The following is a 13,112-nucleotide window of genomic DNA, read 5'->3' as shown; positions in this document are numbered from 1 at the left end:
TTTGAATGTTTTTAAAATTGCATCTATACGTACATGCATTTTATTTGCTTTGAATTTGCACTGTAGAATCTGCACTGCAAATCTGCCATATTTGAATTTATCCTAAACATTTCTATACTGGGATGATTATCACTAATGTACAGAAGCTATGTCCAAAGTTAAGGGAGGGACACAGATTTAAATCTAATATAGGCTTTTTGCTCTCAGGGCTATATGATAATGTCATACTTTATACAATGTACACATATTTGACATTATTATGCACCAAAGAATTAGAGGATTCATTTTTCGGGTAAACATTAAATATTATTATTAAAACTACTTGAACACCTTCCCGACTTCCACCATACATGTACGTCGAATGACGGATCTGTAAAAATGGCGTCCTCTCAGAAGGTAAGCAGGCACCATAGCCCCCAGAGTGCCTGCTATTTTACACAGCAGACATCTGGTTACAGAGTCCGTGATCAGTGGTAATACTAATCATGGACTTTTAACCCAGACTATTGCAATCACCGTGGTCCATTGCAATAACGGCATCTGAGTGGTGTTTTACCGGGAGTACTGTGCTTCTGTGCACTGAGATTGCTGAAGAGAAGGTTTGTATGGCAGCCTCGGGCCTTATAAAGGCTCCAACGCCTGTCATAGCAAAGTTCCTATCAAGGCCTGCCTGTGGCAGGGCTTGTTAGGAGTGTAATGATTCTCCTTTAGACTGCAATGGTAAATCACTGCAGTCTATGAAAGAAGTAATCAGGGAGCAGCCAAAGTGCTGGGTGGGTAGCTTCTCCCCATGTTCCAGACCGGGTCTTTATTGGCTTATATTAAACCCGGCCAGCAGCGATGTCAGTCTCTGTGTGTTTGGGAACTGAGAACTTTCCTGGGAGTGAAAGAAGCCACATCTCAGGTGAAGGCTTTTGTTCTGTGAACTTTTTATGTTCTGTGCATGTTTGAGACTGGTTGCCTGATGGTCACAGGCTGTGACATATAGGCTTTTTGCCCCACTTTTAAACGGACTTTAAATAAAGGTCTTTTTTTTTTCTTTAAACGTTCATCAGGCTGTGAATTTATTTGTGAGTAAACACCAAGACTGCAAACCGTTACTTTTTGGTTTTCCTTATGTGTGAATAAAACACTTTGTTTAAGTTAAAGACTTTGTGGTTGCCTCTGTACTGCGTCCGCTAGCCTGTCTACCAGAGCAAATCCCCACACTCATTTTAAAAGTAAAATAAATAATAAAAAAATTAAAGAGCAACAGTATCAGCGCTTCCCCAAATGACTGAACTAGTAAAATATAAATGTATTGATCCCGTACAGTAAATGGCAAAGTGCTTAAAAAATCTAAATGGCCAACCACCTCCCAAAAAATAGAATAAAAAGTGATCCAAAAGTCATACACACCACCAAATGGTATCAATAAAAACTACAGATCACCCAGCAAAAATGAGACTTTACAGAGCAACAAAGACGTAAAAAAAGTTATGGGGTCAGAGTATGGTGACTTTTTTTTCAAAGTTTATATCTATTTTTATTAACACACCAGAATTATTATCAAAATGTAGTATCACTATGATTATACTGACCCACAGAATGAAGTTAATGCATTCTGTTGTACTGCATACGGAACACCTTAAAAACAAAACGCATAAAACTAAAAACTATGGCAGAATTGTTTGCTTTTTTCCAATTCCACCCCATTTGGATTTTTTTCCAGCTTCCCAGTTCATTGTATGCAAAATAAAATGGTGCCATTAGAAAGTACAACTTTTAGCTAAAAAATCAAGCTCTCAAACGGCTTTGTGAACAGAAAAATAAAACAGTTATGGCTCAGGGAAGGTCAAGAGGGGGTGAAATCAGAGCATGAAAATTTGGAAATCTGAACTTTTCTTGTTGCTGTCTATTTTCCCTAAATAAGATGTAGAAACATAAATTGATCTCCATTCCAATTTTAAATAATTAATTTTGTCCTGCATGTAAAAACAATTGGACAGACTAAGAAATAAAATAAAAAATCACTGATAGAATTCAGTATTCTAATAAATATTTTTTTTTTTTTGAAGACCCAAAACACTCTGGTATTTGTCAAAATTAGGCAGAAATTGTGCAATAATTCACCTTAATTATTTGTCCTTCCTTAAAGGGAAGTTCTTCTTCTGCAGCATCTGGATTTGGTGACATAGTTCTTGGGTCATAGTCAAACAGTGCTACAAATATTCGTACTGGATAATCATCCATCCCACCATCTGTTTCAGATTCCTCGTACATCTCAGATGACATATTTTCCCGGTTTCCATAACTATCTAAAGAAATTTCAAAAAACATATACAACAGTCTTTGCATGCTCCATCACTTAGCCAACTTTCAAGGCGATTGAAGGCTTAGCAATGGTACCATGTGTTTTCTTGTCATGTATTGCTCATCAAAGCTGGCTGTATAGCTCACATGTATTTTCAAACAACATATCTGTGCCGCAAAAGACAAGCACAATCTAAAGAACACACAATCAATTTTTGCAGTTGGCACAAATTCAGGCACCGTCACAAATGAATTTTAAGTAGAAGCTGATGATCATGCAATGTAGTAAGTCACACAACAACACATACAGTATGGCTGGATGGCAAGGATGAACATGAACTTGGTGCTATCCTACCTTTCTTTGCACTAATCTTGCAGAACCTAATGTGCCGGGATGGACAGAGAAGTGCACTGTAAGGCCTACACACATGCTGCATTACATGCAAAATGGGTGGCTATGTATCCAGCACAGTAAAAGCCAAGAAAAACCTGATCCAGGCTTTAAGCCTAAAAGGGTATACTGAAAAAAATATCTGACTCTCTGAAGCTACCTGTAGTAGATGCTTCATAGATCTCTTTACTGACAATTGGATTATAAAGTTACTGAATTTTCTGAGAACCATCAGGACATGTCTGGTAAAGTCCAAATTATAACCTGACACCCGTTTTCGCCCAGACATAAAAGCTTGAAGAACCATTCTTTGGTTAAAAACGAGGAAATTTTTATGTTTTGCATACCGTATCTATCCTCAGAGGCCCTGGTACGCTGTAGAGACCACTTCCTGTGTCCTCCAATGCTGCGATAATAAGTTTCTTCTTTTACGGGTGAAATATTTCCCTCACTACCTGACCGAGAACGACCACCTTCACTGTTACTGTCCATTGTAATTTCTATGGAGAAAAAGGGAAGTAGCTATTAAACATACCCTTTGAGTTTGGAAGAGAGGACCTCGGAGACTGGTACCCATTACAACAATGGCTCCTCTTCTCAGTAGAGAGTTATAAATTTGCTGAAAAAATATTGCCTGCCAAGCAAATATTTTTTATATCTTAAGTTGGTAAAGGAGTATTTAATTTTTTAAGCACCTAAGAACCTGAATATGTGAATATAGTGCAAAGCCAAAGAAACAGATTTCTATGAAGATTTTTCATGGAACAAAAAGTATAGCCCACGTTCTTATCTTGATGATGTTACAGGAGAACACGTTACTATGTTCCTTTACAATGTTTTTTAGGTGAAACTTTTTATAGATAAAATTCACCAGATGAAAATGACAAACATGTCACTTCTGGCTTTGTTTTATTAGGTTTCATAGAATAACATACAGACATGGAACTCTGCGACAACACACTTGGGCTTCAACAAACTTCTGGAATGACTCAAGAGGATGGAATGGCTATGTTGTGCCAAGTGATCAGTAGGACAATGTATTTTTTAAAATCCTGCTGAAAAAAACTGTAATGTATAAGTGATTATACACAATAGTCCTTATTTAAGTTGATCATGGATGTCACTGAGCCCAAACGCAATGGAAGCAGCCATTGAATAGTTTAAACAAGTACTGTCGAAAATATAACTGTCTCTACATAAAATTTTGTGCCCCATCTAATTACGCGGTACAAAGTTAGATTAATATAATTTGCATTAATGTTCAGTCTGTAGTATGTCTATCTTTTATGTGAGATAAGCACTTCCAAGTTACACATGGCTTATACTATACTATATTATACTATATTTTCTTATCATTGTTAAATGGGCCATATCAAACAATTCAGCCAGACTTGTTCTTTAAGCTGCAAAATCTGTATCTGCATATTTAGACGGTACAGATATTTCAGTATTACAGTGATCCACGATTTAGTTTCATAAATTTAAATGTAGATCTTTATGTACAGCTATTTGAATTTGGCACTGTTACAAAATCAAACATTAAAATGTCATTTTGGGTCAATTTGTTAAACAAACTAATTGCTAACATCCTGGCCAAGAAGCATATTCTATTACAAATGACGTGCGATACAAACTAAAGTTTGGTCATTCTAATTCCTCTAAATACTAATTTATCTAAACTAAACATGTGAATGGGTTAATGTTATATGAACTTGAAATGAAAATGGAGCCATGTAAATGTATGGATGAACAACAATAAGTACAACATTAAGACATACACCATTGTTAATTTATCTGTCATTACTTAAATTAAGTGTAATAGTGGGTCATATTAAACACAATGTAAATTGTAAATACAAAAAGAGTGATTTTATACTTATAATGGATTAGACTAAATGACCTATGAATACACAGACAATTGATAGGACTCAGTTATGCATAAAAGGTATTAAAATGCAAAGAGAAATCTAATGCTAGTCACATACAGTGAAATAAAATATGATAATGGAAAAGATAAAAACACTGATAAAAGCCTTCACAGGATGTACTGTATAACAGCACTAGTGTCAGATTTGTACCTATGAAACTGGCTGACCTGCTGCATGTGCACTTGGCAGTTGAAGGCATCTGTGCTGGTCCCATGTTCATGTGTGTCTGTATTACCGAGAAAAATGAAGTTTTGATATATGCAATATGATCATGGGACCAACACAGATACCTTCAACTGCCAAGTGCACATGCAGCAGGTCAGCCAGTTTCCTAGGTACAAATCTCCTGACAGATGCCCTTTAAAGGGGTTTTATGGGACTTACATATTGATGAACTCTCCTACCAGCACTGCCAAAGATCAGTTGTCATGACCTCTTCATAGTATACCAAGCAGAGTGCAGTACATTGTATAGAAACTATTCTTGGTATTGCAGCTCAATCTCATTTACTTGGTGCTGGGCTGCAGAAAGGCCATGTGGCCAACAGACACGATGCCACAGGCCGAAGACTGCAGTGCTCACCTGAACCTCTTTGCATAGCTGTTTGGCAGCATCTCGGGAGTCAGAACTCCACTGATCTCATATTATTGACCTATCCTGAAGAGGGTAGGATATTTAAAGGGGTCGTCTGACCTAGGAGCTGACAACCCCTATTGTTATAACTAGGAGAAGAATGGGTTAGTGGAGTGGGCACAGAGGGCTGCAGACAGATTAGTGTGTCATTTTTTTAGAGGGGGGCACACAGTGTCTCAACAACTAGGCTGGACAAGTCCTTTAAAATGAATAAAACACGACATGGCCTACAAGCATCAGGCATGGACACCATTTTCAAGACAAAAAGTATATTTGCCATGTGGACACAGTTTAGGGTTTTTTCAAGAATACCCTGTTTGATGGGACAGTCCTGCAAATTATATCAATTTTCAGATCATTACTTTGTAGTCTACTATTGGAAATTTTGTCAAAAAGCTTATTATATTTTTGACTGTATTTAGGTTCTGAAAAAGTAATGGACCCTAACTTGCAGATGATTTGTAAATTTCCCTAGCCCCAAAGTGTTTTTTTAAAGATTAAAGGAAATGGTATAACTTTTGCAAACCTTTATGTACAGCTGTGCAATCTGCAACTCTGGAAGAAACATACATTCCTTGGATGTCGGGGAAGCAAAAAAATATAGACACCGTGAGGGCAGCTGAGCACATAGAAAAGAGGAGTTCAATAGCAAAGGACATAATGCCACACCGTTACACTGTTGGGTTTTGTCCTCATCTTTTACCCCCACCTGCTGAAGGACCTAGGTTTCTCTCCTACTAATGGCCCTTAAGACGATTGCTTGGTTGCAAACAATGTTTTTTTTCCTAGAGAGGGGAAAACTGCATAGGTTCTTTATGCACTATAGCAATGTGGATGGCTCAAAACAGGGCTAACCCCTCTACTTCAAGGGCCCAAAAATGGTATACATGCTCTTGAAAGAGGGGGTTTCATAACGATGTCATCAATGCAGTTGTACATCTGTGGGGAATTGATCTGCCCTAATCTATTAATAACACAAGATTGCAGCCTGTGAGTAATGTATGGCCCATACTGCCTCTACTTGAGGTTGTTGTCCTGCAAACAGAGACACAGCTGATCACACAGGTAGAAGATCAGCTGTGTCAGATCACTGTCGGGCCAGCCCCTGCAGGACTGTAATGAGTGCTTTCCTTTATGGTCAAAAATAAAGTGCTCAATGGTTAATACAGGAGCTTGTCACACAGTCCTAGCCTAAAACTGTGTGATAGGTGCCAATGGGTAACCAACCAATGAACACTTTCCTTTACTACACGAGAGAGTGCTAATTGGTTAATACAGATGCCAGCTATAGAATTAATAGTTATGTGTGTGTGGCGCTTTGCCCTGTAGTAAGGGAAAGTGCTCACTGGTTACTAAGTGTGGCAGTAATGGCCAATGACTGTGAAGAGCTCCAATTCAGCACTTGCCACCCACAGCCTCTTGCAAGGTTGTGTCTTAACCACGTCCTCACCTCACAAAGTCTACGTTTTCTCCTGCTGCTTGGTCTATGTCCACGCCACTTTAGAAGCCCACTACCATTTGTCTCTGTCCCTCTCAGAAACCAAGTACCCTTGTGACCCCTGAGCCTACAAGAGAGCCTGGCTATCCAACCTATCCAAACTCACCATGGGAGCTACACAAACAATAACCTGTAACCATCTGACAGCAGTTTTAACCAATTGGTGCTTTCCTCTGTAGTGAAGGAAAACTGTCATTTTCTGGGATGGCCATCAGGGGAAGGTGCCAGAGGTTAAAACATGTATTATAACACAAAACCCCCTTAGACAACAGAGTACCCCTCATTATTAATAGTGCCATCCAGAGTAAAAAGAAAAAGTAAGCCAAAAAAAATCAGCTTTGTACACAGACATACTGAAGTACTGTACAGTAGCAGAATCTGACATTATGGTCTCGGGAACCAGAAAGTTGTGTACCCATGTACAGTATTAACACAACTTCCCTGGCTTATGGGTGAATCCATCAAGCTTGCTGCTGTGTATTTCAGAACTGGAAAATGTCTAATAATAATATACCCTACAAGCAAAAGTTCACCAAATATATTGAATAGTGAGTGTATATATCTACCAATACAGATGAAGATTACTGCGCTTTTGGTAAATAAGGTAACAAAAATACATGATACATAAAGGAGCAGTCTATCCAACTAACCAATAGATGGGACCATCATAGGTCGAGGTCTTTGTTGCACCGTGCTACCATGAGAAAACCTTCGCATGGGATGATCAGCTCTTTCGGTTCTTCCCAATGTAGAGTGATTGCCTAGAAGCTAAGCATAAACACAAAAAAATTGTATTATCCATATTTTGGTGCTGAATATAACAATAGAAATGACAGCTTTAAGCAGAAGCTCTAGAGGCAACCAAACTACTTTTAACTGAAAGGTTAGCTGAATGATATCAGTATGTGACAACAATATGGAATGCTACTTGGATGGCATATATTTAACTAGCACTTTCTTGTAATGTGAAATATCATCACTAGAGTAACATAAATGGTATACACACAATTGTGCTTACTGGTCAATACAACACACAAAAATGATTAAACAGACACAGTACACTGACTCAATGGAAATCAATCTTTCCAGTTCAATAGTTCAAGACAATAAACAGCATTCTAGCATGCAGAACAGACATGATTTCACAGTACACCTTGAGCTAGATCAACTCAGATTAAAGGGGTTGGCCCATCTGGAACATACCATGAATGTCAGATAGGTGTTGGTCCTACCTCTGGAATCCATGCCTATCTCTAGAATGGGACCCCAAAGTGAACTGACAGCAGCCTGGCATGTGCTTGGCTATTTCTGGCAGTCCCATAGCGGTGAATGGAGAGCATGCCGCATGTGATATGTCATCAATGTCCCAGATGGGCCAACTGCTTTAAAATAGATTAAAAAGAGTCTTCACGTGCAAGTTATATTTTATTGTGTTGTTTTGTTTGTTTTTGTTTATTTCTAACAAACTACATACAAATTAACTGAAACAGTTGAGGTTTTGACTCATCCCCAAAGCTATTAATATTTTTACGCAGGAATTTTACATATATGCATTAATTACACTTTAATGGCATTTCAATTGACAAAAAAACTGCCAAAAGATGACTATAGAGATCTCTAACGACATTCGCTTACTCCAGATACATAGCTCTAAAGAGAAAATACTGTAATATTACCTCCACAACTCAATAGAATTCTTGACACATCTCTGCTATAGAACTGAATACCTATGGCATCTTTAGACACAATTCCACCCAAATGCATTTTTTTTTGTTATTCTGTGAATCAAAATTATAGCGCCACTGCCAAGTTCACATTGTTAGTTTACAATGGCAAATAAAGGGCAGTTGTTGTAAAACATGGGGTTGCTGTACTGGTTTCTTTTTTTATTGGAACTGGTATATCATGCAATTAATTGGTAAGCACAAGTTCCATGTTTTTAGGGAGCTTGCCCATGACTGAAACATGAACACACCAAAAATTATTATAATAATCCAGTCGCGTTGGTTACAATATCTTTGTGGGTTTTACCATTAAAGGGGTTGTGCAACAATATATTATGATGACCTATCCTCGGGACAGGTCATCAATATCGGATCGGCGGGGTCCAACACCTGGTACCTGCGCCAATCAGCTGTTTGAAGAGGAGGTAGTGCTCCATGTAAGTGCTGGTTCCTGTTCATTACACTATGTGTTGCCTCCAGTGGAGCAAGTGTCAGAACTGTGAGGATAGAGAAAATATAACTGAATGAAAGCAGCACCAATATCCCTCAAGATCTCCACAGAAATGCACTTGCCGACCATCAGCCATAGATCCAAAACAGCCAATCCAATTCCATAGTATAACAATAAAGAAGTCGGCAGCATATACTCCATGATCTCTTAGTTTTTACACTATCCTGAGGATAGGTCATCAATATATAGTGCTGCAAAACTCCTTTAACCCTTTCCTGGCAGCAATTTCTCACCTTCCTGACAGAGCCTATTTTTACAAATCTGACGTGTCACTTTAAACGGTAATAACTTTAGAATGCTTCTACTTATCCAACCAATTCCAAGAATATTTTCTCGTGACACATCGTTTTTCATGTTAATGGTAAACTTGAGTCAATATGTTTTATCTTTATTTATAAAAAATCTGAAATTTACTGAAAATGTTGAAAAATTTGCAATCTTCAGAATTTGAATTTCTCTGCATTTAAGACGATGACACTTTATAAAATAATTATTACTTAACATTCATCATATGTCTACTTTATGTTGACATCATTTTGCAAATGTAATAAAAAAAATGTTTTATTATTTTCAAGAAAATTTCCAAAACCATCTTTTTTAAAGACTAATTCAGTTTTGAAGGCACTTTGAGTGGCTTACATATTAGAACTCACCCATAAATGACCCCATTTTAGAAACTACACCATTCAAATTATTCAAAAGTGATTTTACAAACTGTTTTAAACCTTTAGGTGTTCCACAGGAACTAAAGGAAAATTGAGGTGAAATTTATAAAAATGTTTTCAGATTTTCTATTTTAATCCATTTGTTCCTGTAACAAAGCAAGGGTTGTAAACTGTTGTACGGGCACAACTCAGGGCTTAGAAGGGAAGGAGCACCATATAGTTTTTGCTAGAATAGTTTTTGGGTGCTATGTCACAATTGAAGAGACCCTGGGAAACCCCTACGGTAGAAAGTCCCAAGAAGGAATTTATTGGGTTTACTGAGCTCTTTGACCCCACAGGTGTTTCATAGAATTTGCTTTGCAATGTTGCTTTAGCCCCAATAGTTTTCAGGTGCCATGTCACATTTGAACACAAACTGAGGTACTCCTACAGTGGAACCCCCCAAAAAGTGACCTCATTTTAGAAACTACACCTCTCAAAGAATTTATTAAAGTGTGTTGTGAGTGCTTAAACCCCACATCATTTCATCAACACCCCATATGTGTTTGTAAACTGCTGTTTAGGCATATTGCAAGGTTTAGAAAACAAAGAGCACCTTGTTCATTTGAGGTCTAATTTGGGGATTTTTACAACACTAGCCAACAACTGTAGAGGCTCTAAGGTGAAATTAAAAAAAAGGACCCCCTTCCTTAAGAAGAGACCCAATTTTAGAAACCACACCCTCACAAAATTTACTAAGGTGTGTAATGACTATTTTGACCTAACATGTGTTTTGCAAAAACTAATTCACAGCAAATGTTGCAAAGTAAAAATCACACTTTTTACAAAGATATGCCATTTCAGTGCCGATATATTCAGTGTGAAAATCAAGCCCTATTATTATGCCATGCTTTCTGGTTTTATAAACACATGTGGTGCTAATCTTTTGTCTGGACATACAACAGGGCTCTGGAGAAATAATAAATGGAGTCCCAGAGAAATTACCCCATTTTGGAGTGAGCATATGGATATTTAGCAGAAATTAATGCAAAGTGAAAATTTCAAGTTTTCCACAGTTATTGCATTTCAGTGCTGAATATATTGTGTCCAGCTGGTGCCATGTAATACACACCGCATCCTTTAACTTATTAGGCAGGCTCTACAAGGTACTGAAATGCTTTAAATGTGGATGTAAACTGCTGTATAGTATGCTGCAGGGTTCGCAAAAGGCCATATTTTGGCTTTTGCAGCACAGATTTTGATGGATTTAAAGGCATCATGATGCTTCTGAATAATAAATGGCTTTTCTTTTTATAGAGCCAGACCCAGTGATTCCAAATTTGCTTATTTTTGTTCAGTCTTACACAATAAAGGCATTTTTGAAAATTAAAAAAAATGTTTTTATGTCACAAGTTTCTAAGAGCCATGTTTAAAAAAAAAAAAATTGGGCGATTGTCTTGTGTAAGAGCTCATTTTCTGCAGGATAAGATGACTTTTTTTTGTACCATTTTGAGGTAGATATGACTTTTTGATTGCTTGATATTATGCTTTCTGTGAGCTGATGTGACCAAAAAATGGCATCGTTTTTATTTTGGGTTGGCGTTCACCTGATGGGATAGGTCATGTAATATTTTTTTTTATAAATCAGGTTATTACAGATGCAGTAATACCAAATATGTCTATTTTTTTTTTGTTCAGTTTGACACACTAAAAACATTTTTGAAAAAAATAATGACTTGGTATTTTTAGTGGTACCATTTTGGGGTGCATAGTACTTTTTGATCGCTCAATATTACACTTTTTGTGAGGCGAGGTGGCCAAAAAATTGCTATTTTGGCACTTTTTTAAGACGTTCACTTGACGGGGCAGATTATATGATATTTTTATAGATCTAGTCGTTATGAACGTGATACCTGCTATGTCTATTTTTTTTATAATTGTTAATGGCTTAGTAAGGAGAAAGGGTATTTTTTTTCCCTTGAAACTTGTATTTTTTTATTTTCATAAATCACTTTTTTACTTTTTATTTTTGTCCTCCTATCGGACTTCAAACTTTCAGGGTCCGATCCCTGTTTCAATGTAGTACAATACATTTTGTATTGTACTGTATTGAAATTGTCAGTATTACACTGACAGTTGCCTTTTAGGCTTCCTGGGGCGATGGCAACCATTGGTACCCAGTCATCGCAGCACAAGGAGCTGAAGGGTTCAGATGGTAGCCCCCTCCCTCTGCAAACTCCATACATGCATCAGTCTCAGGGTTTAATCTGCTGGGATCGGGGGTGTCGGGGGTGAAGTTAATCTGCTGTTTGTCAGCAATAGTATATATAAGGCTGTCAGTCGCTTCCTGCTGTGTCATACATGTACAGTGGATTTCGGAAAGGGGTTAAAGGGGTTCTTTGCATTGGAAAATGACTTGTAAGGCTATGTTTTCTGAATCAAGGGTTTCTGTCAAGGAGCCAAGCATTTTACTGGTGCAGTATGCTGCAGTATTTCGTCTGGATTTTTCATAACATAATCTGCACTAGATGTCCCTTATACAGTTTCCAATGCAGATGTTTTTAAACTTAACATCATATTTAATATTTCATCATTAAAGATACATTTTTGGCAGAAAAGGTTTCAAATTACCTACTGGTAGTCAACTCTTTTTTGCTAGCAAAGAAACTGCCGCATTTCCTCATGCAATAAAAGCTACTGTAGCTCAACTTCATTCCAAACATTTTTAATGTTTCAACTAGAGTTGTCAAAATACCAAAATTTGGTTTCGGTTTTGATACCAAGAAAAAGTATTGCGATCCACGATACCACACCCAAAAAAAACCCACAAAAAATACCCACACATTAACCTTTTGTTGCCGACTCAATATGATTATGGTGATACCAAACTTGTATAGTTTTTATTTGTTTTATTACTTAAAAAAAATTAAACTTTTTAAAACTAAATCTAAATTTTCTTTTCATCGCCATTTTCTGACAATCATAACTTTTTCTTATTTTCACTCTACAGAGCTGTATGCGGGTTTGTTTTTTTGGGTGAAAATTGGCACCATTTTGGGGGTACAAAAAACTTTTTGATCACTGTTATTCAGCTTTTTGGGGGGTACAAGGAGACCCAAAAATTGCGAATTGCGTGCTTTATAGTTTTTTTCTGTTACAGCGTTCACCACACAGGAACATTTTTTAAAATATTTTAATAGTTCTGACATTTTTGGAAGCAACAATACCTGATATGTTTATTTTTTTAATTGTATATATTTTTATATATAAAATTGGGAAGGTTAGTGATTTAAACTTTAAATTTTTTTTTTTTTTTTTTTTTACTTAATAACTTTTAGGCCTCTTTCACACTTGCGTTGTCCGGATCCAGCGTGTACTCCACTTGCCGGAATTACACGCCGGATCAGGAAAAACGCAAGTGAACTGAAAGCATTGGAAGACTGATCCGTCTTCAAAATGCGTTCAGTGTTACTATGGCAGCCAGGACGCTA

The 13,112-nt window shown here is 37.2% G+C and overlaps 1 protein-coding gene across 18 annotated transcripts in view; it reads right to left on the bottom strand.

Moving 5' to 3' along the window:
- RIMBP2 (RIMS binding protein 2) overlaps nucleotides 1–13,112 on the bottom strand; it is a 683,237-nt gene that overhangs the window by 175,097 nt on the left and 495,028 nt on the right. For 12 of the 18 annotated variants that reach the window (XR_006387405.1, XM_044275630.1, XM_044275637.1 and 9 more), the window contains 3 exons: nucleotides 7,393–7,510; nucleotides 3,031–3,183; nucleotides 2,113–2,297 (listed from right to left, as the gene is read on the bottom strand). Coding sequence is in view for 15 of the 18 variants with exons in the window: in XM_044275630.1 (XP_044131565.1) it covers nucleotides 2,113–2,297; nucleotides 3,031–3,183; nucleotides 7,393–7,510 (456 nt within the window). In the remaining 3 variants the exon portion in view is untranslated. The remainder of the gene's footprint in view (nucleotides 1–2,112; nucleotides 2,298–3,030; nucleotides 3,184–7,392; nucleotides 7,511–13,112) is intronic. The other 6 variants (XR_006387406.1, XR_006387407.1, XM_044275633.1 and 3 more) reach the window with 1 other exon arrangement.

The sequence above is a fragment of the Bufo gargarizans genome, chromosome 1 (genome assembly GCF_014858855.1).
Source record: "Bufo gargarizans isolate SCDJY-AF-19 chromosome 1, ASM1485885v1, whole genome shotgun sequence".
Classification (NCBI taxonomy): Eukaryota; Metazoa; Chordata; class Amphibia; order Anura; family Bufonidae; genus Bufo; species Bufo gargarizans.
This window is presented reverse-complemented; position numbering and strand designations above follow the sequence as displayed.